Source organism: Patagioenas fasciata, chromosome Z, assembly GCF_037038585.1.
Source record: "Patagioenas fasciata isolate bPatFas1 chromosome Z, bPatFas1.hap1, whole genome shotgun sequence".
NCBI lineage: Eukaryota > Metazoa > Chordata > Aves > Columbiformes > Columbidae > Patagioenas > Patagioenas fasciata.
This window is the reverse complement of record NC_092560.1, coordinates 43,503,609-43,529,301: the sequence shown is the minus strand read 5'-3', so window position 1 is coordinate 43,529,301 and position 25,693 is coordinate 43,503,609. Positions and strand designations below refer to the sequence as shown.

At 39.1% G+C, this 25,693-nt stretch overlaps 2 protein-coding genes across 11 annotated transcripts in view; both read right to left on the bottom strand.

The window, feature by feature from the left end:
* RNF38 (ring finger protein 38) overlaps nucleotides 1–25,693 on the bottom strand; it is a 111,689-nt gene that overhangs the window by 39,055 nt on the left and 46,941 nt on the right. For 2 of the 6 annotated variants that reach the window (XM_065860765.2, XM_065860766.2), the window contains exon 2: nucleotides 19,312–19,382. The exons of 1 other annotated variant lie outside the window; for it this stretch is intronic. In XM_065860765.2, the coding sequence (XP_065716837.1) occupies nucleotides 19,312–19,382 (71 nt within the window). Of the gene's footprint in view, nucleotides 1–2,827; nucleotides 2,947–9,198; nucleotides 9,292–13,723; nucleotides 13,923–19,311; nucleotides 19,383–25,693 lie in introns of those variants that run through there. 3 more of the 6 variants (XM_065860770.2, XM_071802473.1, XM_065860773.2) reach the window with 3 other exon arrangements.
* The window catches only part of SHB (SH2 domain containing adaptor protein B), a 129,228-nt gene continuing 112,823 nt past the window's right edge, over nucleotides 9,289–25,693 (bottom strand). The window contains exons 7-9 of one of the 5 annotated variants that reach the window (XR_011736599.1): nucleotides 19,312–19,382; nucleotides 18,763–18,921; nucleotides 15,978–16,854 (exon numbers count right to left, since the gene is read on the bottom strand). The gene's annotated coding sequence lies outside the window, so the exon portion shown is untranslated. Of the gene's footprint in view, nucleotides 9,304–15,977; nucleotides 16,855–18,762; nucleotides 18,922–19,311; nucleotides 19,383–25,693 lie in introns of those variants that run through there. The other 4 variants (XR_011736601.1, XR_011736603.1, XR_011736600.1 and 1 more) reach the window with 4 other exon arrangements.

The window sequence follows — 25,693 nt, the reverse complement described above, 5'->3', positions numbered from 1 at the left end:
GCTGCTTCTTGGTAGGTTACTGTTGACATATAGCTTGTCCTCCAGTGCAAGCATGCTCTTTTTTGACACCAAAGTTTTGTCTAGATTAAAAAAAGATAAAAAAGGTATTTTTCTTCTCTTTTGACTTGTGGCCATTTTTACTAAATTTCACTCCTTTTCAGTCCCATCCTTTCAAATACTTTAGCACAAATCGCAATTTTTTCCTACTATACCTTTTCTCAGTCACTAGTAATGATGAAGGAACAGAAAAAGATCAGAGAGAATCAGAAGCATAAAGTAAACAGGGGGTGTCCACTTCTAATTCTATGTCTGTTAGATATATAACTATTAGCACGGAATCCCTAGGGAAACAGGCTGACGATGCATGCATCTGCTTATTGCTTAGTCTCCTTTGAACTCCTTAACCAACTGCATCTCTATTTTATAGAGCAAAATGGGTCCAAAGACAGGTATGCAGCTGAAGGTTCATGAAAACAGATGTCTAGGCGAAGGGTGTCCAGAAGGTTGCCTGTCCTCAGGAGTTCAACCCCAAAGAACTGGAACAGATACCTGAGAAGTGCCTTGAGAGCCAAGCTTCTGTGAAAATACGTTTTGTTAGCATTCAGAGAACCATGCCAAAGAACAAATTGTAAAGAAACTGTGCTACATTTGTTATGCTATTCAGAGTTGCTTATTTAATCTGTTTTACTGTTGTGATAGAATGAGTCAGAGAGAACGATGATTTGTTGCCCAAGCTGGAGATTTCAGGATGGGAGAAGGGTTTACATCATGATGACTGATGTCTATTCAAAGAGAAACACAGGTAATAAAAGTTCAGGTAAATAAGATATGCCAGGGTCTTGGGAGTGCAAAAGGAAAAGTCAAATGGAAAAAGGAAACACCATGTTTAGTGAAGCTGCCAGAAAACAAAACACTAATACAGGAAAATAAACACACTGTCCTGCTATATTCTGCAGGTCTCTTTGGCTGGGGATCTCCCACTGCTACTGCCTTAATTTAATTCTGTACCTCCAGTGAGACTCCAGTTGCAGGCCTAGTCTCCACTCAAGTTGGTCTCACTTAGTCCCTGCAGCACTCACATACGCTGGACAGAAAGTAATATTACACAGAGACATAGTTAAGAAAAGATCTAATAAAACAGGACAGACTGCAGTGATCAGGTACAGCCAGACAAATGTAAAGACTGGCCACAGTTTACATGATTGGCCCCTTTTGTGTCCGGCCACATTTTATCTCTCCCCAACTCCCTTCCCCTGCACATTGCCTCCTCCCCTGGCACAGTCCCACTGAACCCCTCCAGCATCCTGGACCCTTGGATTTGCATCCTCATCAGTCACAAAGTCCTTCTTTGCATGTGGTCTCTTGATAGCCTATCAGTTAGTGTGACTGACCAGGTCTGTTCATTGTCTTTGTCTCCATTATGTTTGTCTGGCAGGTTTGTTCTTTTGTTTATGACTTCCCTCTTTTCCTTATAATCCCATTTGACAAGGTCTCAAATCAAATAATCACACAGAAATAAACATTCCCATATTCCATATACTTTAATCAATTTCTTTTTATCCCCTTTTGGCATGGAAAAGGTCCTTGACCAGATACACTCACTTAAGCGGATGCTCTCTCCTTCTACGTACCCTTACACAAATCACACAGCTCTTCCACTAATGATACAAACAAAAATTATAAGGATACTGTCAGATATGACAGTTCAGGAAGAGTAAGATAAAGATTACCTCTGAAAACAGTAAAAACTAAGGAGGACAAGGGAAAAAAAACAACAGCCCCTCACCTCTTGCACTAAGAATGTTTAAGGAAAAAATGAAAAAGGTGGGCATAAGGTGTGAGAAGGCTTTGTTAGGGTAAACCAGGATAGTTTACCTCCCCCATTTGAGTATGTGCAGTCCTAAGCATACCTTATCTTGATGTTATGGTAACTTGGAACAGTTCACTTCCCCCTAAACACCTGCACCCCTGCAGTGCTTTCCCTTGAGCTTCAATCCCAAGCAGGGCTCCACTGCACTGGGCCCCCTTTTGATTATCACTGGTGTCCCAGTGCTCCCCCTGTGGTAAGGCCAGGCTTTCAGAAAAGCCAAAGCTTTCACTTGTTGAAGGTTGTGCCTCACTCCAGAGGGATCTACCCCCTATGTTTTGTGTTAACAGTGGGAAAAAACCAAAACATCAGGAAAAAAGTGTGATCATATTAGCTTTTAAGCTGACAGATGAAAGGCTCCTGGGGTTTATACATAAAGCTTGACACGTCTTCTAAATACACTCTTAAAATTCTAACCCTAAGTAAATCTAGGAAGGAGCTACTAAAAGGAAGCAGGTATGTGCAATAAATTAAGAGTCCTGTGCCACAAGTGGCAAAAAAGTTACAGAATTTATGAAAACACAGATTGCTTCCAAGCCTGACAGATGTGTTTTTTTCCAAGACAAAATAAACAAAGGTTACCCAGTTGGACAGAGGGCTGCATAACAAAGGACTTGTCTATGTATAAAGATTTGCCAGCAGAATCATACTGCAAGGACACACAGCTTTTACTGGCAAAAAGCTATTTAAAGGATCTTGAGCTTTAGAGGAACTTTAGCTGACAGAATAAACACCAGGAGTCAGAATCTTCAGCCAGTATAATTGGGTTTGTCCCAAGAGTTTTACTGGCTTAGTCACACTGGTTAATACAGTCATCTTTTTCATCTTGCCAACTCTGTGCCATTCAGCTAGAGCACAAAATACTGCTTGCTCAGCTTCTGCAGTGTTAAGCAAGGTTAACAGCTCTGCTTCAACCCAGCATCATTCACCATCATCATTCAGCATCAATCGCCATTTTACCCGTTGACGTGAATAAGAGAATGTCTGGAACAGACACCATGACTCCTCTGGTAAGAACTGGAAAACTGTACGGCTGTTGATAATGAGCACAATCTGCTACATCAGAGTGGTGAAGTGGAGGTACGGTGAGAAGATAAAAATTCTAATATTGCCTTCTACACCATGCATCTTCCAGGCACCAAATACAAACCCTAGAAGGTAAACATTCAAGACAACTGCTTTAAACAATGTATCAGATGTTTTCAAAGTATCATTCAGATTTTACTGTAAAGCATCACTATCATTAACATTCTAAGACTTTTTTTTCTAGCCAAACTTTGATTTCAGAGTTGTGACCAAGCTCCCGGGCACGTACAAGACAAGTTCCTGATTAAAGAGCACTAAGGTAATCTGAGTTTGGTCTAATGAAAAATTGGCAAAGAAATGCATGTCAAAGCTGACTCAAACAAATCATGTGGCTGAAAGGATGGCCAAAATGATCCAATTCTTGAAGTAGGCCCAAAAGTCCTAAGAGGTAGCACCTGGAGTACTGTGTCCAGTTCTGGGTTTCCCAGAACAAGTGAGATATGGACATACTGGAGACAGTAAAACAAAGGGCCCCAAAAATGATTATGCAACTAGAGCATCTCTCCTGAGAGAGCTGGGATTGTTCAGCCTGGAGAAGAGACGGCTCAGAAGGGATCTCATCAATGTGTAATAATAACTGAAGGGGAGGCTGAAAAGGAGAGCCAGACTGTTCTCAGTGGTGCCCAGTGCCAGGACAAGAGGCAATGGGCACAGACACACAGGAGGCTCCATTTGAACATGAGGAAATGCTTTACTCTGTGAGGGTGAGCAGACTGAGCGCTGGCACAGGTTGCCCTGAGAGGTTGTGGAGTCTCCCTCCCTAGAGATTTCAAAAGCTGCCTGGACATAGTCCTGGGCTCTAGGTGGCCCTACTTGAGCAGGGAAGTCAAATGAAAGTCTGCAAAACTGAGACATTCTGTAATTCTAAAACAGCACAAAGGAAAGCAGCAACTGATATTCACTCTGTGCTAAACACTAGGCTTTTAGAAGCGTTATACTGTGAAAGAAATAAAGCACAACTCGAACAGTACTTTGGGGAAGAGCTCCAACCTCTGCCCTTGAGACACAAAGTATCCCTGTGCGTACATGTCCTCAACCAAACAGGACACCCCAGTATTTAAAAGGAGCAGAAAAAACAAGTAGTTCAGAAGAAAAGCCCTCTCTGTGCCCTCTCCCTATCCTTTATTTCAACTCCTAGACAGAGACTCCACTCTGAAAGGAAACTTACAATATTTCCTGTAACTTGCTTTTGAAATATCACGATGTGGTAAGAAAAAAACAGTAACTCCATCTAAAAATGGAAATCCATCTACAATAACATAAGGTTGCCATAAAATTTGCTGTAACAGGTTAAAATATATCAGATTTCTTAATATTTTTTGTAAATTAAAAAGCCATTCTGTTAGTGAAACAGGGAAAATTTACACACTATTTAGTAACAGAATACAGCTTGTAAAATAGGAGTAACACTACCAAACATGGTACAAAGAGGATGCAAAGGCCATCTAATTCTTTGGTGTTTCAAAGCTATGATAGTATATATCAATTACGCCGTTTCTGTATTTAACAACTGTACCAAGAACACTCACCAGTAATCATTCTGGGCCATCCATAATTCACTCATGGTAATAGGATTAATCATTATTTACTGACAGCAAGCAAAATAGCCAATATTGCTCCTCAGCAACCAGAACTGACAATGAATCCTCCACATGAAGTGTTTCTGCAAAAGATCTGAGGCATGCAATAGTAAGTGCATACCAAAGCATAGCATATATGCCACCAAATGCATATCTTCATTTTATTTATTACGAGAACATAATAATAATCTGAATATTTTATTTGTTGTTTATTCAACATCAGGCTGACAGCCATTTCTAGGGTTTTCTCTATATTACTTCCTTCTCTGAAATGCAATTTGCATTTATCTGGGTGTTTAGGAGACTCAAGAAACAACACTAAGAGACTGCTAAGTCTTAAGTGCTGAAGTTTCACACAATAAATATTTTAAACAGTCTTAAGATTTTGATTCTTAGGTGTCAATTTCTCATACTAAATGCTGGAATCTGTCTTCACTGCATGTGAATTTAAAATGCACAAGAACATTAAAAAATGTAAAAATCTTAGCATCCTATCTGGCACACAGTACCACTCTCAACAAGAAGAATAAAAAACCAAACTGAGTTTAGTTTCTTATTTTCATGTTCTACTGTTCACACAAAAAGGACAGTGCAAGCCGTATATCACATCTGAAGCAACTCCTTTTCTAATACTGAAATAGGTTTAAGAATCAAAGAAACAGACACGGCCATCTTCAAGTTCTTCAAACTGAATTTTATTAGTATTTGCTATTTCTTGCACTAGTTGCTGCATGCAAATAAGAATCCTTTGAATATAAAAATATTTTGCTATATTTTTTCAACAAATTAAAGCAATTTCAATGCTGCTAAACTCACAGAAAAAGGTAGTATGTATTTTCATATCACATCGTGGTGCTTTTTCCACATAGAGACCTATGCCTCTCATAATCCAAAACATCAGCCACACTTCAACATGGGAAAAAAAACCTCAGCTATGCCTTGCTCTCTATTAAAGAACAAATTTATACTGATTTTACTATAAGATATTTATTTATGGTCTCAGTTTTGAACTCAACTTTGTCAACGGTGTAGGTGACCAGAAATGGAAAATAATTCATGCTGTTTCTGCACGTTTCCTGCAGTTAACATGTACAATGATAGTATGCAAAACCTGTTACATACATTTAGTATGTCACTCAGTATTTGCAAGCTTGCTTTCTTAAAACCAGAAAGTTAAAAAATTTTGCAAAAAATAATTCTAATAACAAATAAGATTTTAAAAATATTTTTCAGTTTACCATTTCCTACCAGTTCTTCTCCAAATTGCCTATCAAGATTTGAGTTAAAGTGTCCATGACATCAGTACCACCTAACAGAATACAGAAAGTGCCATTTTAGGAGACAGTGCTAACAACAACTTCTTAGCATACATATAGTCCTGAATTCCTATTTTGGTATATAAATAAAACAGAAGATGAGTTTTTAAGCAAAATCACAAATTTGCAGCTACCAAAAGAGGCCTAATTTCCTTATACACAAGGCTGAAACATATTAAACTTTGCATGCGTACCACTAAAACATGTTCATTACTATAAAGAAATTATCTTAAGTGTCACAAAATATACTGAAACAGACATAACCACATTTGAAAAAGATCAAGATTTCAATTTGAAAAATAATTCCGCTCTTTCAGCTGATGGGACAAAGAGTCTGAAGAGAAGTCTGGCTTAAAGCTGTCTTGATACTTAAGTCTTCCCTACATACAGTTTGAGCATACAGTATGTATTCAGTAATGATTTTTCATTTAGGCATGTAAAACTAATGTACAGGTACGTCAACAGAGACAGGGTAATTAAGACAATTCTAAAACAAATCACATTCAACTTACTATTTTTCCCCACATTAAACTATATCTATATATATACACAAGCATGCACACACAATGCAAAACACAATATAAATACATGGACAAACAAGCATTTGAGCATGGAGACTTCTTATTCAGGTAAATTAATGTTATGTTGACTATATTTCTTCACAAAGCATCAAAGAATATCCAAACATTGAACTGAGGCATACTGCTACCAAAGCACCTGAACTAGTGAACAGAGGAACGAACCAATTTTTTGCACAAGAATACATTTTAACCAGCAATTATCATCAATGATTTAAATGAATCCTCCCCAAACTTCAGTCCCCCAAGAGATTACATTTACACTGATATTAATGTTAGACTACTGTAACTGATGTCCTTACTGCAATCGGCACAAAGGCAAGTCAGCACTAGAAATTTGTTCCTAGGAGAAGGACTACTGGCATAATACCCCAACAACTATTGTGGTAAAGTATATTCACATTTTGCTGCCTTCACTGGCCTTGTTATCACAACACTGAGCTGTGTTAGTAAAAGATGTATGTCTCTGCTTAGCATACCATACTGCTAAAAATTTCTGTGTATAATGCAGCTATTATGTGTTCTCAGAAACTGATGATCTAATTTCTTCAGGAGCGTACCACAGTTAACTCACTACATGCTTCCAGACTTTCCACCTTGCTCAAAATTTGAAGCTTTAACAAATATTCTTGATCTGGAACACCAAGGGACCACACAGCCTGAAAACTGCCTGTGACAAGAGTGACCCCATCTGTATGTGAGAGCCCAGCACTTGTCAGTCCTTATTGATTTGTGTCTCATGGGGTCTTTTGAGTGTGATTCTTTTGGGGGTATCTGCTTTTCTTGGTGAAGCATCTATCTGTCCTGCTGCATTCTATTGCCAATTAATTTTACTTTTTTACATGTACAGTTGCCTGGAAACTACTTAAATTGATTTGTTAATGAACTGTAACTAGGGCTTATTTTTGGAGTAGGGCTTATATTTTGAGCATCCTCAAAAATCCTGAAAAATCATGCTAGGGCTTATTTTCATGGTAGGTCTTATTTTTGGGGAAACAGGGTACCTCTAAGAATAAGGCACTCTAAGTTCTACCTTCTTCAATTTCCTTCTTCCCTGGGGACATCCCACAGAAGGAAGGAGAAAACACATTCTAAAGGGCACATAATACAGCTGCAGTTGTATGTAACTGTCACAGCAGTTTCCAACACGCAAGTAACAGGGCTCCTCTCACCCTGCAGTTCAGTTCTCTGCTTCTCTCATTTCTGACACCTAATTTGTTCTTTCCTTCTTTCAGGCCATCTCCCACATCAAAGAACATTTTCACAGCTGAAACAAATATAAAGGCTTGGCTTTATCATTCATACAGTTTAGGACAAATAAACTCTCTGTATCACCAACAAATGGCTGAACACAATGGTATGTCCACTGAGCATAATGTCATGGTTACCGTCCCAATTTCGCATTAAAAGGGATTTATTTATACTGCAAAAACCTACATGTTTATACATTGCAGAACCACTCTTAACAACAGTACAAATCTGGGATTCTGTTTAAACAGTTGTTTACCTGGAGTTTAGTAAAGCCTTTGACACTGTTTCCCACAGCATTCTCCTGGAGAAAGCAGCAGCTCAGAGCTTGGATGGCCATATGCTTCGCTGGTGGGTAGCCAAGCCCAAACAGTTGTGGTGAATAGACACAGATCCACTTGGTGGACACTCATAAGAGGTGTTCCCCAGGGCTCAGGACTGGGGCCAGTTCTCTTCAGTACACTCAGTCAGTTTACAGACAACACCAAGATGTGCAGAAGTGTTGATCTGCTGGAGGGTAGGAAGGGTCTACAGAAGGATCTAGACAGACTGGATTGCTGGGCTGAGGTCAATTACACGAGATGCAATAAGGCCAAGTGCTGGGTCCTGCACTTGGGTCACAACAACCCCAGGCAGTGCTACAGGCTCAGGGAAGAGTGGCTGGAATGATGTCCATGAGAAAAGGACCAGGGAGTGTTGGTCAACAGCCGGCTGAATATGAGCCAGCAGTGTGCCCCGGTGGCCAAAAAGGCCACCAGAATCCTGGTTGGTATCAGAAATAGTGTAGCCAGCAGGACTAGTGAAAGAGATAGTGTCACTGCACTTGTCACTGGGGAGGTCACACTCAAATACTTGTTCAGTTTTGGGCCCCTCACTACAAGAAAGACATTGAAGTTCTATAGTGAGTTCACAGAAGAGCAATGAAGCTGATGAAGCATGTAGAGAATAAGTCTTATGAGAATTGTTTGAGGGATCTGTGGTTGTTTAGCCTGGAGAAAAGAAGGTTCAGGGGAGACCACATCAGCCTCTACAACTACCTGAAAGGAGGTTGCAGAATAGATGGTTTTGGTCTCTTTTCCCAAGTAACAAGTGATGGGACAAGAGGAAATGGCCCCAAGTTGCACCAGAGGAGGTTTAGATTAGATATTAGGAAAAAATTATTCACCAGAAGGGTTACCAAGCGCTGGAACAGGCTGCCCAGGGAAGTGGTTGAGTCACCATCCCTGAAGAATTTAAAAGATGTGTAGACATGGCGCTTAGGGATGTGGTTTACTGGTGGATTTGACAGCGGTAGGTTAGTGGTTGGACTCTGTGATCTTAAGGGTCTTTTCCAACCTAAGTGATTCTGTGATTCTTTTTAAAACTCAACGTATTTAGACTATGCACTACATATTACAGAGTACTTGTTTTAAACACACACGGGCCATTTTATTTTTTATAAGTCAATTTTATAAGTCAATAGAATTGTTTAACAAAGTTTTAGAAACAAATGTTCTTCTCCATTACTTGAGATTTGAACACACCTTTTGCCCTCAGTAGCTTGTAGAACTTCATTTTTGCACGCGTCAGACTCGCCACAGGCCCTGTGAACATATTAACTGCTGCGACAGCGGCCGGTTCTTCTGCCCCTACAAAATACACATATTGGGAGGCTGTCATCTAACAGAGGTCATGTAGACACATATATAATCCTCATAAGGGGATGTAATGGGTAGAGAACTCAGTCCTCTTAATCCAAGTGCCAAATTACGTGAGACAGTAAAACTAAGAAAGAAATTATATTTTCTGCTAAATTAACCTAAAGGAGGAACATGAGAAAACACTGCAGGTCCTCAGCTTCAAGAAATAGCTTATACTTGCATAGATCTTCTAATTTACTTTAGAAAATAGGATTATTATCACACAAAGTCAGAGTAAGTTTTATATAAAAAAAACCCCACACTACATTATATGCATCAGATGATATATGAAGGAAAAACCCACACTCCCCCACTCAAATAAGCATGGTTTCCTAACTTCTCAAACCTCAGCCTACTTTTTTACTAAGGAGAAAAATGAGAATTTAAAGCACACAAAAAATTCAGTGAGATGTGTCCTTTTTTACACCATCTTAAGCTCTGCCCTATGCTGAACAAAGTCATCATCATAGCCATGAACTGTTAAGTCATACTTCCACTACAGATGCAGGTAAACATTCACATATTGAAAGCAGAGCTGGAGAATACGAACACTGTACTAGGTCTCTGTATTTGAATTTGAGGAAGAATGCTCTGACTGTTCTCTGATGACAATAAGGGAACTGACAATAAGAAGGAAGAAAGCTTCACACATGGTCTCTAACCTATACTCACACACAAAACTGCCAAATGCTAACTGGTCTTGTCAGACTCCTTGTGTTCACATCTGAACACTTTTCTCAACTTCATACTCACCCACTTGGAACTTTGTTATTAATCCTCATAAGTTCCTCCCATGACCTTATTTAAAATTAGTATCTGTTTCTACTCTTTTGTGTCTTCAGTCTTTTCATTTCCCCTCTTGTTTTATAATCGGTGTCCATGTTTTCCCAACAGACTTACAGAGGACACAAACCAAAAATGCCCTCCCCCAGTACTTACCAACAAAATAGTTTTTAGCATCTTTGCAGGAAACCGATTTCTAAGAACCAGATTTTGAAAATGCAGCTTATAAAAACATTCAGCACATTACAGCTTTTTAAAAGAAGAATCCCAACACAGATCATCTAGAGAAATAACCCGAATAAGGAAGAAAAGTTCCCAATTTTTGTCTAGAGAGAAGGCTATCTCCTAAAGCTTTCATGAAGATTGTCAGACAAAACATCTACCCAGCAGCACCATAAGTTGTACCATGAACATTCTCAAGCGTGCTGAGAGAATTATTTCCTCTTACTGCAATGAGAAAGAGAAACTTGGCCAGTGCTGTCAAAAACAAACAGAGCTGACAAAGACAGACCACAAGTCTAAGACAAGAGGTTCTGGAAAAACGATAGGGTTTAGGTTCATGCAACTGCTGAGTTTGCTTAGGACAGAGGCGTTCACAGATCTCAGGGACAGGAACAAAACTGCAAGTCTGACAAGGTAAAAGGGCAAGCAAAATAAAGTATGTATCATGGCACTCACAGGGACTCACTTTTTATAGTATCTGAGGTCATACTGGGAAACACAAAAAGCATTGTTATTGAAAGTGAATCAGAAGGTAGAAAGTTCTAAGGCAGCAAGTCTGAAATATGTTCACGGAGAATCAGGAACCATGGACATTAAAGAGAGAAAATCTGTATTTTTCTGAGAGGGGAAGAGTAAATGCACCAATCTTTTTAAAGATGGAATGCCTGCAAGACACGAGGTGAGGCAGATTTATACTTTTCTGCCCTGTGAGGAATAGTTCCACTGCAATACAGACAAACTGGCTGGACAGCAATCAGCAAAATACATACAGTACAAAACGGCCTCTTTTTTTCTTTCTTTCTTTAAAAACAATCAGAAGGGAAAAGAGCTGTTAAAGACAAAAAAAATCACCCGTTTTCGATGTTCTGATAAACAGGAAACAGTAGAGGGCACCAAAAAGCAAAGGAAGTTATCCTTGATCCTTCAAGAGCTTAGTAAAACCGGAACCTACCCACTCCCAAGTGAAGCTTAAGAGTAAAACCCATAAAAATCATCCTGTTAAATCAGAGACCTAGACAAGCTTTGCCCGCAATAGAATTTAAATACACCTATCAGATTATTTAATTTGATACAGATGCTTACACAGAGAAGGAAACCACAAGCTACATTTCTGCATAAACAACTTAACCCAAATGTGTATCTTTCCAGAAGTTTCAAGAATCAGTCCTCCACAGTCAAAACAATTCTGGGACTAAAAACAGGAAAACAGAAGTTTCACATCCTACCTGTACCCCTATTCCTACCTTTCAAATCCCTCTGGGGAGAGTGGGGCTGGGGGTGTACAGCTACATACATGGACTAAGTGAGAAAACCTTTAGAAGTCTAAGACTCGCTCTGTACAGATTCTAATTAGATTCATTAGCAATTTAACCCATGTAGTTTCCATGGACAAACATGTACAACAGCTTTGAAATGCAACAAAACTACAATTTAAGTTTCAAGTTAACAGTAGCCCTGAAGAAGGAACTTGTCTTCCTGACTGCATCATTTTTCATATTCTAATAAAGAGCTTGCATTGAAACCATTTCATTCTTAAAGACTTTCTCAGGAAAGAGTTGAAAAAACTAACTTGGCTTCATCAGCAATATGATTTTAAATAATGTATCTCCTATTATAGTGTCAATAAACTTTATTGAAAAAATGTATCTAGATAAGCTGACACATAAACTATGCAAATCACCATAGCACCAATGCTACTGACACCAGCTTCTGAGCCAAAAGCATATATTTCAGACAAAGAAAAGACAATTATATACTGTGTCTCTCACACCACTGCAGGTGCAAAGCAAGGACTAATAAAACTGCAACTCCAAGTTAGTATTTATTACATTTTTATTAAAAAAAAAATCAAAGTGAACCAGATGCAAATCAAATAATACTTAATATGCTTTATAAGACAGGAAGATGACAAAATAAGTTTCACACAAGAGATTCTTGAGATAACTAAATTATAATAAGCTCCTTTTGTTCATATACCACTTCTTGCAATTCCCACTCTTAACATGTACCATCTCCAGGTAACAATTCCCTGGAAACCTTCACATTGTTATCCTATGTACGTATAGGGTTTTTTTCCTAGAGATAAGGTGATTAAGGAAGATCAACATTATAGAACTTTCACCACCCATTAAATCTGCCATGGTACCTATCTACTCTCACTTGATGCTCTAGCAACTGCACCCTCTTTTCTTTTACTGCATACATAAGTAGTTTTTCCCTCTTTCTTAGAACAGTGAGTGTCTAATACCACAGTTGCAATACCTCCTCGGTGGGAAAAATAGGTTTCTATTTTTAATTTTTGCAGTGCTGCAAAGCAGTTAAGGAGTCTGTCGGGCCAGCACACAGCAAAATGGCCAGGATATGGATAAATTCTATAAATCTGGCAACTGAAACCCAAAGTAGATACCTCAGTGAATAGCATTTAAGCAGCAGTATGTCAGCAGCAACACCTGGATAAGCCAGACTACTAGCAATCATGTCCATCTTACCATTCCAGTTGCTTTACTATACACTTGAAAAACTTAACAGAACATACACACTTGCTCCAAATCATATTCCCCCAAACCTGTTTCAAAAGGTAAACGCTATATATTCATAAACATTCTCCTAACTTACTGTTCAGTGAACTTCTGTGTAAGTAATAACTAAATACCTTGCTATAAACAGTTACAACTTAAAATTGATGTCCCTGGAAAACATCTCAATGCATCTTCAATTTTAAAATACACTTCTTGAAGAAGAAGCAGCATATTTCTGGTCTAAGTATAAAAAAATCCACTTCCTGTTCTACAGAAATTAAGTCCTACATACTGAAAAACGCTAACAGAATGCCCTAGAACTTGCCAGCATCAACCTTTGCTCGCATAGTTGTTTTTTCTCAACTAACTTGAGAAAATGAAAGACACCGACGAACTTCAGTTTATTATAAAAATAGAAAGATAATCAGGTGTTCAGTGCTTCAGAAATACTTGCTACCTCCTTGCACGCAACACATTGAACCTGCTCGTCTTTTTGAGAACAGCGCACAGTTCCAGTTCTACGTTTTTCCAAGGCAGATAAAGCAATTTTAAGAGAATCAAATGCTTATGCCCCCCGAAATGACCCCGCCGAGCCCTGCTCCAGGTGCAGGGCGCACACCCTGGCAGTGCAGCTTCTGCGCCCGGGGCGCGCGGACTCATTTCCTTTCTGTGCTTACGCACGGCGGAGCAACAGAACCGGGCCCGGTACTCTACCGCCGCTGATTCTCCTTCCCCTCCTCACCTGAAGGAGTAAGGGGCACCGGGCGGTGACGATGAGGCCCCGCCCCCACAGGGTACACCGCCCTCCTCGACCGCTACTTCCCGTCCCTCCCGTTCCCCGGTACCTGGGGCTGTGCCCCCGCCGTCACCGTCAAGGCTGCCGCACCGCTTCCTGTCGTGTCGGCCGGGGCGCCCGCTGCTGCCGCCCGGGCTGGGCCTACTGCACCTTCCCGCGCGATCGCTTAGGCAGCACCGGCCCAATGTCCTCCGGCCATCAGAGGACGAGTCCCCCGAGCACCCCGCGCCCATTCTGCGCCCGCGTCCCCCGCGGCCCAGGACTGCGGCCACGCGCCATGCTCCGCTCCTGCGGGCGCTGCAGCCCCACGCGCACCCCACCGGCTCCGCAGGGGCGTGACGTCACTCTTCGACCGGCCCCGCCCCGCCCCACGGGCAGCGCCGCGTCCTTTGTTTGCAGCCTGGGGACGGCGGGGGGGCCGGCCTTCCCACGTCACGGCCATGGGCCCAACGGGAGGCGAGGCAGCCAACCCACGCCCTCGCGGCGGCGTGGAGACACGGAAACGTGGGGCCCCTGCACGCTACGATTGAAGCCGCTTCCCCTTGTCAGCGGCCGGGGGCGGAGCGCCGTGCACAGGGGCACGAGAGCGCAGCTCCTTTTCCGATTCAGTTTCGGTTTGTCACTCCGCGCCCGCTGCGCGAGCGGCGATGGGGAACAGGCCGCGGCGCAGCTCGGTGCCCCGCCCCCGCCACAGCAACGCGAGCAGCGCCAGGCGGACTCCCGCTCTGACAGCGCGGCCCCGCCGCCACAGCTTAAACCGAAACACAACCACCGCCGTGCAGGCCTGTGTGCGTGGGACTGAGGCACCCGGACAGCAGGGAGGACGGGAACCACCCCTGCGGGACGGCTGTGCCTCGGGAGTACGGGCTGCGACCACGGGCGGGGTGCTCACCGGAATGAGGGACTCTGTATTCAAAGCCTAAACTCCACAGAAGCCATCGAGCCTCTGAACAACGGCCGCCTGCAGTCTGCTCAGCTCACACTTATGGCCTCTGGATTTTTATCTACTTTCCTAATATGCGGCGGGGGCGGGTGAGAAAGTCAACAAAACCCACAGGGGCAACGTCACCTGCTGATGAATCATTAGAGAAACACGATCGGCCTTTTGCTGCCAGTGCCACAAGGAGACTCCCAATGCAGAACTGCTCAGCAAAAGCAACAAATGATGTATCATTTATTTACTCAAGCTATTCCCCTTAAATAAGATGTCATCACTATTTTCATCTTTCAAACCTGCCTACATTCTCTGTAATTCAGTCTAATTAAAGCTTCCCCAAATGTGATCCTGGAAAAGAAAATAAACCCTCTGCTCTAGATACATAATATTAATGCTCTAAAAGATAATTCACCAGGCATGAAAGTGGTTTAAAATCAGTAAATCATATCCTTGCAGCTGCCAGATGTGAAATGAAAATGGCATCAAGCTACTCAGCAAGAACAGGCAGAATTAACTGTAACTAAGGGCAAGGGGCAGATGACACATACCAAGAGGAATGAATTAGTGCTGTCCTATATGGACAGGAAGGTTTTTTTTTCAGTTTTGAAATCAGAGGGGGCAAAAGAAATTCCTTATAGTATTCCCATTTTTCTGTGTATTGTCTGCCACTTGTTCCCCACGAGAGGTGCATGTAGCCTTATTTTATAGATCACACATAAATCTGGTGGACCTTAAAATACCTGAATTCCTGAATCGTTTGAATTCTGCTGTAGATGAGTCTATTAGGCTTATCCTACCTGACTCTGCAGCATCCAAAGAGGAAAACAAACAAGTGGATAATTTTCTTAGGATTAGAACTTGTAAAATACTTCTCTTGTGAATAACATCTTTTTAAAGACGTGACAGCCCTCTGGATTACAGACTGAGAACTGGGTGCCCATTAAGACAGACAAACGAAATTAAGTTCAGGAACAAGAAATTACTCAAGAAATGGAAGATGTACTAACTATACCTGGCAAATTTAAAGGTTAGAAACAGTGAATCCAATTATGTAGCTACAGGTCATAAGTACTGAACAAAAACTAATTCCTTAGATAGTATAAGAAAGCAAATATAATAGGAGTATTGAAAGTAAAGTATGAAAGTAAAATAAATGAAAATAAATTATAAAGGAGTAAAGTAAGGTAAATATTTGGAATAATAATTTCAAACCCCTTACTGGTAACGAAAAGATTCCACTGGATTTCTCCCACAGTTCTTTATTTTTTTCATTACTACTGGGTGGTCAATTTGGCTTTTAAATGCTTTTAAATCTAAGCAATAGATAACTTCATGAGATCTCTGAAAGGAAATGTCCCAAGAATAGTTAAGAGTTAGGAGTTTATTTTCAAACTGAGCAAGCATCCTGTAATGGAAGTATGCCACTGCTGAAACAACGACCTAAAGGACAAAAATATTTCTAAAGTTAAATAAACTGAATATGGTTGAAAGGCTTTGCAGGATAATACACTTGCATCTATCTCTCTGTTTAACACTAGTAAGAAAACACTTCTTGGGCATTAAATCAAAGTAATATTCCAAGGAATAATAGTTCCTTGTTACAAATACCTTTTCTTAAATGCTGTGCTCTGTAGCAAAATTTATTCAGTTATGTTATTTAATATTTTAAGAATGACAATTCCAGTATTAAGTATTTAATTAATTTAAAATTCACGGGTATTAAACATATACAACGTGTTATACTTCAAAGGAAAATCAAAGAAATTACAAACATGGAAAAGGGTCCTCTGATTAATGCACTGAGGCTTAAAAGCTCCCTCCTCCAAAGCGACAATTATTTCAAGACGTATTTCAATTATAATCACTTTGCAATACCAAGTAAAATGGGAAATGTACTCTGTATCTATGCTATACTAGATCTTTTTACAAGACAGAAGGCAAAGTACTGATTTTGGTGCTACAAAATTAAACAGGTTCATAGTACCACCAACAATGCCCTCCACAAAGATATATCCTTCTTAATGCAGTGAGGCCACACATGAAGGATCTTAGACCTTGGTTTCCTGGTGATGTCACTGAACAGGAATTCAAGATCCTCATGAGCCAAGCCAACAAATTAAGTAATTGGCTGGAAGCCTGGGAACCGTTTTCATTAAGACTGCAACATTCCTTTATCATGTGTGGTGTAGAACTTTGCTCATGTTGTTTTGCAGAAAAGGAAGACTAGCCTTGTGGAGAACCTACTGTAAAAAAGAATGCAGATTGCCAGTCAACTACTATCCTTTACATTTCTCCTGTAATGCAAAAACTGGTTACACATGGTCAAGCATAGAGCAGTGAATTATTTAATGGAAAAATGTGTATTGAATAATCAAACATATGTCAAACTATTCTGAATGCATGCTTTTCATGAAGTTTCTGGAATGAATACAGAAGTCCAACAATTCATAAAAATTATTAGATAAATAAAACAATTAAACCCTGTGTTTTATCTTTAAATTATATTCCTACCAAAATGAACAGGTGCTGTCTCTTAGTAATGACAGAATAAATCAGGACTCTCGTTTTCAAATTAATTTACACTGGAAACTAATAACCAGTTCAGACAATGACACAAAAATACAGGCATATGTGAAATACAAGCAAAGTGTGGTAAAGAATTGAAATTGCATCCTAGCATTGTAACCAGCTTTTTAGGAAGCACTGCTTATGATTTTTTTTAAAAGGTATACACATATACGCAACCCTTCAAAAGATGGAAAAACAACAGACATCCAGTCAGCTTACACCCCCCAGTGACAGTAACTGAGCATTAGTGCTCTATCTTCTCTTTTGAAACAACAGCACAGAGTTCAGTGTCACGTCTGAAAAGAGCACAGGTGTCTGCTCTGAAAATTGTTCCCGGTTTTCCAAACAAGTGATAATTTTAATCAAGGGATCAACTAGAATTTCCTATAAAATGTAAGGCAAACAGCTTCATGTATTCTCACAGAAAAATCAAAGCTCCTATCCAATACAACTGACGTTTGAAGGAAAAGATATATTTGAAATAACACCCAAAACACATTCATTCTTCTTTTTATACCAGTTCAACCTTAGCTTTTACAGTTGGGAGTATTCATTTGATGCAGAATCAACACCAGTGAGAAAGATTGTTTTCTCCCACTGTCCCTAAGCATGCAAAAAAGTTGTGGCCCAGTTCTTCTCTTAATATGGCAGCAGGTGGTATGCCAAACAAGTCAAAAGGCTTTGCACCCTTCTGAAATTTAAACCAGGTAAGCTGCCACAGCCCTTCCTATTCCCTCTCCCCAGATCTGTGAAGCACCTAACAAACAGAATTTCCAACAAGACCTAAAACCATTTTAATTACCCCGATACATAATAAAACTAAGATAAGACAATCTAACACACGGGTGATTTTCCATGTAATGACAGAAAAGAATGCTAAAAGGGAATGCTAGTGTTAAGTTGGTGCAGTAAGATGGCCCTGAAAGGAAATTTCCCCCACCTGTTCCTTACCCAAGAGAGGACCAAAAAAAAAAACCAAAACAAACAAACAAACCCACCAAAACAAAAAACCCCAAGTAAATTATATTGAAAATAGTTAATCCCTTAATCAACTGGAAACTTAAAATATTCATAATTTTGCCGTGTTCTGGATAGCATGTTTTGCCAGTATCTGTAGGTTAAACCAGATACCAAATCTAAGATGGTACCTAATTTTTTTTTTTTTTTTTTTTTGAAAAAAGGAGGAAAAAAGAGAGGGAAAAAAAAAAAACAACATGGCAGTATAGCTGTACAAGAAACTTGCACTGAAAACAAATCTAGTTCTAGGATAAGCTGGAACCACTATAAAATTACTTACTCCAGAATTTCAAAACACAAGGATTTGTGAACTTATCAAGGCACTGCCCTGCAGGTTGCATTCCACTTCTATCTTTTAAAATTTTGACTAAAGCATGCCATATTATAGACATGTCAAGCCAGAAAGTTAGTTTATTATGAAGTGTAATACATACGTTACATGTTGACTAACGTTAATCAATTCACATTATTTATGGACAGTACAGCTCAGGCTAAAACCATCAACAATATGTCACACTTACACTACTGATCCAAGTATAATTGAATATTTAACATTCAGTACTCACCGACTCAAAGCCAGCTAATCTGGTAATATGTGAAAACAAGTTTAGGAAAACACTCGCACACTACTAGACAGGTTGGTGTTTTAAGGCTGCAGCAGCGAACGGAAGCATCCTCTCTCTCAAACCTTAAGCTCCCCACTCCAAAACAGGAAAATACAGCTACTGCAAAAAAATTTTTGAACAATTTGCTAGGCTCTAACCTCTGAAGTCAGAAGCAGCAAGATAACCTGCCTTACCTAAAATTTAGCAAAAATATTTCCAGTCTTTATTAACTGAGGATGTCAATGTGGCAAAATCACAATTGTTTGGAATAGCAAAGGAATACAAGCAAAAAGGAAAACACTATAGTAATAAAGACCAATATCTCCTTAACTGGCTAAAAAAATATTGTCTTGAGTAAAATATATTTCTTGATATTCCAGAGAGTGTTATAAGAGTAACTCTGAAAACGGACTGCTACACTCTCAAAACAATCTTTGTATAGTATAAGCAATACATGGAAAAACCCAATGCATATGCATCTTGTGAAAGAAACTTTTATGTAAGCCTCACCTTGTCACTGTCATCATTACAAATGTGATCTTGATGGATTGAGTGGCATTGAAAGGGTGTACCAATGCTACCTACAAAAGAAGGTGGAGGGGAGGGAAGAGAAAAATATCATTAAAATGATAACCCAATTTCTTTGAATGCTAACAATAAAGACAAATTCAGAAAACATTCATTTTTCCCCACACAAAAGACAGATTTAGTTACCATGTCTGACAAGTCACGCATTTAATTCTGATAATGGAATCAGCATCAGAGAAACATTTTGCACAGTGTGCCAGAATGAAATTAAAACTAGTTTATCAAAACAAACATATGCAGTGAAGTATGTATGCATACATATATATAAGGAGAAGCTAAACACTTCATGTTTAGGCAGTATAGTCCTGTCTCATACCCTCTACTACAGAAAATTTTCAGTGCCATGGGTAGCCATGAAATAGAAAAAATTCAATTCCATCCGTTCTGTTTGTAGTGGAATTTCTGCCTGCTTGAGGTCTTTTTTTCATAGCTTTCTTTACGTGTAGGAAAGAAAAGGACAGCATACCTCTACAAAGGCTTATCCCACTCCTGAGACTTCTGTGCAAGGAAAGAGACAAACTGAAGTTTAATTGTATCCTTATAGATTCTCAAACAGGTTTACAGAACTCTTACTTATGCTGTAGTTTTATTTAATTTACTGTTTCCTTGCTCAGAAAGTACAGGGGTAGAGTAGCCACTATTGTGGAGTTTATGCTTCCCTAAGATAACTTCTTCCCGCAAATTCTGAACAAAACAATTTTTAAAAAGTGAGGAGGAAAAAAGACTTTCATTTGTAAAGCTACATCATTTCATGATTTTCGGTATAGAAGATCTACCTAGAACTTTTCTCCATGAGTTTAGTGTGATCCTTCTGTTATGATTTTGAAATGTTAGTAATCCTATCCTTTAACATTTACAACAAATTCCACACCAAGTTTGTAATAAAGCTTTGCAGTCCGTGCATTGTTTTGGACCTGGACAGAATTGATCAAACAAGATAATTGTTCAGGCTGGCCAATTAGTGCAGAACCACCGTGATTTCTTTGTATTGTGGGAGGGAGGAGGGGAAGGAGAGTTTGTCACTGCTTACTTATTGTCATCACTACCTCAAGTAAGAAACAATGTATTTAGCATTAAAATCAAGTTTCCTCCCTCTGAATTCTAAAACTGAAAGTAAAGAATGAGAGAGAGGGAAAATCAATTTCCTTCTCTTTCACTCCTTTTTGCATGTGCTCATGCACACACACACACAGTCTTTAACCAGACTGGACATTCTTGAGGAATACGCTGCTGAGCTCCAAGGAATACACTGCCTCGTATTTCAGTGGCAATTGCTACTGATATCATTATGCCATGGGAATCCTATTGAAGTTGGTTGTGATAAGCTTCCCATCTTATCTTTGGTATAGCACCAAGTACGGAAAAAGCAGTACTGTACTGCACAGGCACTGCCGCAGCAATCAGCAAAGAACATGTTATGCACTATTCAGCACTCAGCATCGGGACATTGTTCGTTCATGAGCTTGAGCCAATTTATATCCCTTTAGGACTGAATGACACCGCTTTCAGAGTAGCTGGCGCTACCACAGCTACTGGGAAACATATCATGTCATGGCTGCATGTAGATACTGTCCTGGGGTTTCCAAGTTCCACTGAACAGCTAACAGTGTCCAGTTTTTCTGTCCAAAACTTGGAAGTTGCACATGCTATCTGAACACAGCTCAATCAGACGAACTTCTAAATGTTTCCTCATCCACTTCAATGCCTTTTTCCAAAGCAAAAAGTCTCCATCAAATCAAATTTAATCTACAAGAAAATTCCACCATACTCTGACCTTATTAAAAGGAATAGAGCATTTGACTTCCTTTTTCCTGAAAGGTACTATTAAAACTTTCATCTCAAAATGTGGTACTCTAGTGATTTTCTTCTTTTCCATACCTCAGTTGTTTTTAAACCAGACAATTCTTAAATCCGTTTTTAATGTGTAGGAGCACACAGTGGTACCTTACAAATGGTATCTTACAAAAGTTCACCAGTAGCATATTTTATTACACACACTACCTAAATCTCTTAAAAAGGGCCATCTCAAAAGATCCCATAGGCTTATAGCTCTGTATTTGGCTCACATACTGACGAGGTAGTTTACTTGCTCGTGTTTTTATACTGACATACAAAGCTTCTAAGACCTGATGTGGGGGAGTGCTAGTGAAAGTGATAGACATCACAATGCTTATAGAATTGCAATAGTCATAGTCAATAGTCATAGATGTGATTCATTAGACTTTAGACCTATAGTTAGCAGCTTTATAGATGAGTATAATAATATGCATTGTAATCTAATGGTGGATTGATTTGATGGCCTACAATTGACTATTTTACAGCTCTATGAATTTCCTAATAATGTGTTCATTAATTAATAAACTTAATTGCTTTGCATCAATTATGCCTTGAGTATCCAGTCACACGGGTGAACACAAATCCTGTCAGCAAGGCAGACACACTAGACATCAATGCCATGTATCCCCATGTGTCCCTTCCTTTGAATGTGCTTGCAGTTCTGCAGTATCTTGAGGCATCAGTTCACAGTAACCCAGACTTGTGAGCCAACAAACACCATTTCAGATTTCATGCTATTTGGGGTTTCCCTTAAGTATCTGTCTTCTTCAGTAATGCTGTAAAGTTCTCATAAATAAAATAGTAAAATAAATAAACATACTTGTGAAGAAAAGCATAGAAGGAATTGAATGCAATTTTTTTTTTTTTTTGGGAGGGGGGAACACAAAAAAGAAAAAAATATTCTACCCTCACACACTCACACATTTATTTACGTTTCCCTTTAATAGGAAACTCCTGGCTTCCTAGTGGCCAACCTCATTTTGCAAAAAATTTGAGCTGGCTGTAGAGTCGATCCTATGCAAAAAGTATTAAAAAAAAGAGGTTTTTAGATACTTTAGTAGAGATTTCTATTAGATGGATAATGGATGGTGGAAATTCATAATAATATATGTGTATATGTAAAACATTTTTATATATGTGTATATATACACTCATATTTGTATATACCTATGCATATAGACAGACATATATGTAAGTATATGTATATATACATACCTTTAGAATACAGTTTAGTATTCTATTATTTATAGATAATATTATTTATAAATACACATTATTTAGAATTGTTCACTCTTACAGTCAGAATATTCAAAATATTGTGGAGTTAAAGGATAGTGGGATATGAAAGAGTAGTAACCTTTATCATTCAGATATTAGATGACAACATTTCTGGAAGAAGTTTGTTATAAAAGTTTGGTATATAAGATGAAGATGGGCAACACAGCAGCATAAAGGCCTTACTTTGCTTTATTTGTCTGTGCATGGAACACACTACCATATTTATCTCAAACTGCAGGTCTTTACAGCAGAGCTACCATTATGCACAGCCAACAGGAGAAAATTACAATGAACTTCCTTCTTTGCCACATGTTCTGAAAAGGTTTGGCATCATTGTGTGTAGCACAGCAGCTCATTCCCGCACGGTGCCTAACATCACTATGCAGTGATGGTGAAGAGAGATTCTCACAGCTTGCCTGTCACTACTATTGATTTCTACCCTTCTTCCCTTAGAAAGAATGACTTAGAGAGTCTGTTATTTGATATTCTGAATGGGAAACCTGACATTTAGCTCTGACAATTCTGCTTGGTAAAAAAAGTTTAAAATGCACTATGAGGAAAACTATTAATAAATCCCTTCTTGCTTGGTCTGCAAAGGATTCTTTGCAGTTTTGTTTACAGATACATGTTTACTAGCAAACGGACCAGCCATAACATCCTGAGTTACTGAAACTTAACAGGACTAATACATTTTTTTTCTTAAATGAGAAGCTTGAAAGAATGTAAGACAAAGTTTATAACAAAGTAAAAGCTTTTGTTCAGGAATTCACTTGCACCTACTATTTACTACTGTGTTGTCTATCTACACACACTCCCAACTATATCCTGTGCATGTGCATATACATACATATACACTTAACATGCATGTACATATAAATAGGTGTATAAAAGTATGTGTACATGCACACAAACCTATGTGTATATATATATAAATGTTTTACATATGCATGTACACATACATTGTATTTTTATTAAAGATGTCTGCAATTCATCATTTAGTTACAAATCACAGTTACTATGAAGGTAGTTATGGACTTCATTAAAGATCAGACAGCAGGAGCAGATGAACAACTGAGAATGTCTGGTTTTAGATAAGGGTCCATAGTTACATAAGAAAATTAAGAAGTACAATAAATGTGACTCCTAAGCAAAATTTTCTTCAAAGCTGTGTTAGTTATTACTTGGAGAACTGCAGAGATAAACCACGTTCTTTGACAGAATGTAGTCTCTAGGCAAAATACAGCCCATGTTAACTATGAAAAGTCTTTGTTGCAGGGAATAGGAACAGGACAAGACAGTAACACATTACCACAAGACTGAAATTATTTAACTAGGTAAGCATAAATAATTAAAAACATGAATAGGCAGGTTTTGAAAAGAAGGCTCAGGAACACTAGAAAAGAGGTCAACTTGCAGATTAAAATTATTACATATATAGTTTATATAGAATGCCAGCTCACACTCCCAGGCTTTAATGCTAGAAATACAAACTTAGATTCCCTTTTTTCTCTGTCTCTACAAATCACTGCAGAAATTGCGAGCTGAGAGAGATTCTATAAGCAAAGTATCTCCAAGATGGAAATTAATTTTTACTTGGAGGTGCTAGGTTTAAAAAACAAACCAACCAATAAACAGACACAGACCCATAAAAACCCAAAACAAAACAGAACACTCCACAACCTTCTTCACCATTGTTGTTAAAGAAACGAATATCAGAAAGAAACTTGGGGTGAAAGAGAGAGTGTACTATAACAGCCAGAGCTTCTCCACGTACTATGTACTTTACTATAGAGGCTTAGACAACACACATCTCAATTCACTCCTCTTGCATGTCCTTGTAAGACTACAAGTAACCACACCCAGCATCGACAGGACCATTAAACCTAACACATTGTCCATTAAGCCTTTTGTTTTAATTTTTGCTGGAGATCATGATGAAGGAAAAGCCCACTTTTTTGTTGTTTAAACTTTTTTTGTCTGTTGAAATTTTTGCTGGAGATCATGATGCAGCAAAACTTTGGCTTCTGAGAATTCACCTGCACTTCTGCAGTGTTCTGCACTTCTGAGAAGACAGGTTTATCTAGAAGCCACCAAGAAAGTTTAAGAAACAATATACTGAAAAGAGAAAGAAGCCATAAACTGAATCCTGGAGAATAAAAGTCAACAACAGTCAGCCTGAGGGCCTTTTCTGATTATAACACAGCCAACAAGACATATAAAAACATGAAACTGATTTAGTTATTTTCACAATTCTTAGGCAAAAATTAAAATTGATACAGTTCTTTGCAGGGGATGAGGTGGGAGGGTGGGAAATTATAAAAACAGTTAACTTTAAACTGCTAATTTCGGACTAAACACTACTTTCACTCTGCAAATTTATCAGTATATAATCCAAGACCTAATTAAGACTTCTGTCATCAAATTACATAAGGAATGCCAGTTAGGTTGCTTGGTGAAACATAGATCAATGCAGATGTAAAAACTAAGATCTGGTGAAGACATACGTTAGGGGGAAGGGAGAGGGGGGAAGAGAGGGGGGAAGGGAGGCGGGAAGGGAGGCAGGAAGGGAGTTTGGTTTCAATAACTCAAGGCTGACTTTTGCTGAAAGTAAATCCCAGAATAAAAAATAGCTTCATATTACACTGAATTTCAGACCAACTAAAGACTTATTGCACCTTAGGGCTAGCAGATCCTAGGACTATTACAAGCAAGGCTTTAATTCTGACTGAAGCATTATCTCTGCTGAAAGCTGACAGTGTGGGCAAAAATGCCCATAAGACTCCTATGTAAGTAACAGAACATGACACCTGGGCTACTGCCCACAGCACCTTCCCAAACACATTTCCTTGCTGCCATGTTCAGGGGATGCAACTGTGAAGTCTAATGCCCATCATCTTCTCAAGCAAGATCTCAGCTACAACAGGAAGCTGATTGTTTTCTTTCTAAACCCACACATTAAACTGAACAGCAAAAATAATCTTCAGAATGTCATGGTTTCTGACTGTCTCCTGCAAAAGAGAATCAACATCAGGTTTGAATGGCTTGCTTCATGCCTGCCAATATTAAAACAGTCCAAACTCACACAATACGAGTCCAAGGGAAAAAGAGGTGGGAGTTCAATCCTTTTAATTCAGCAATTTCAGAGCTATTGAAAGTATCTTGCTGCTTAAATGAATGATACTGATTTGTA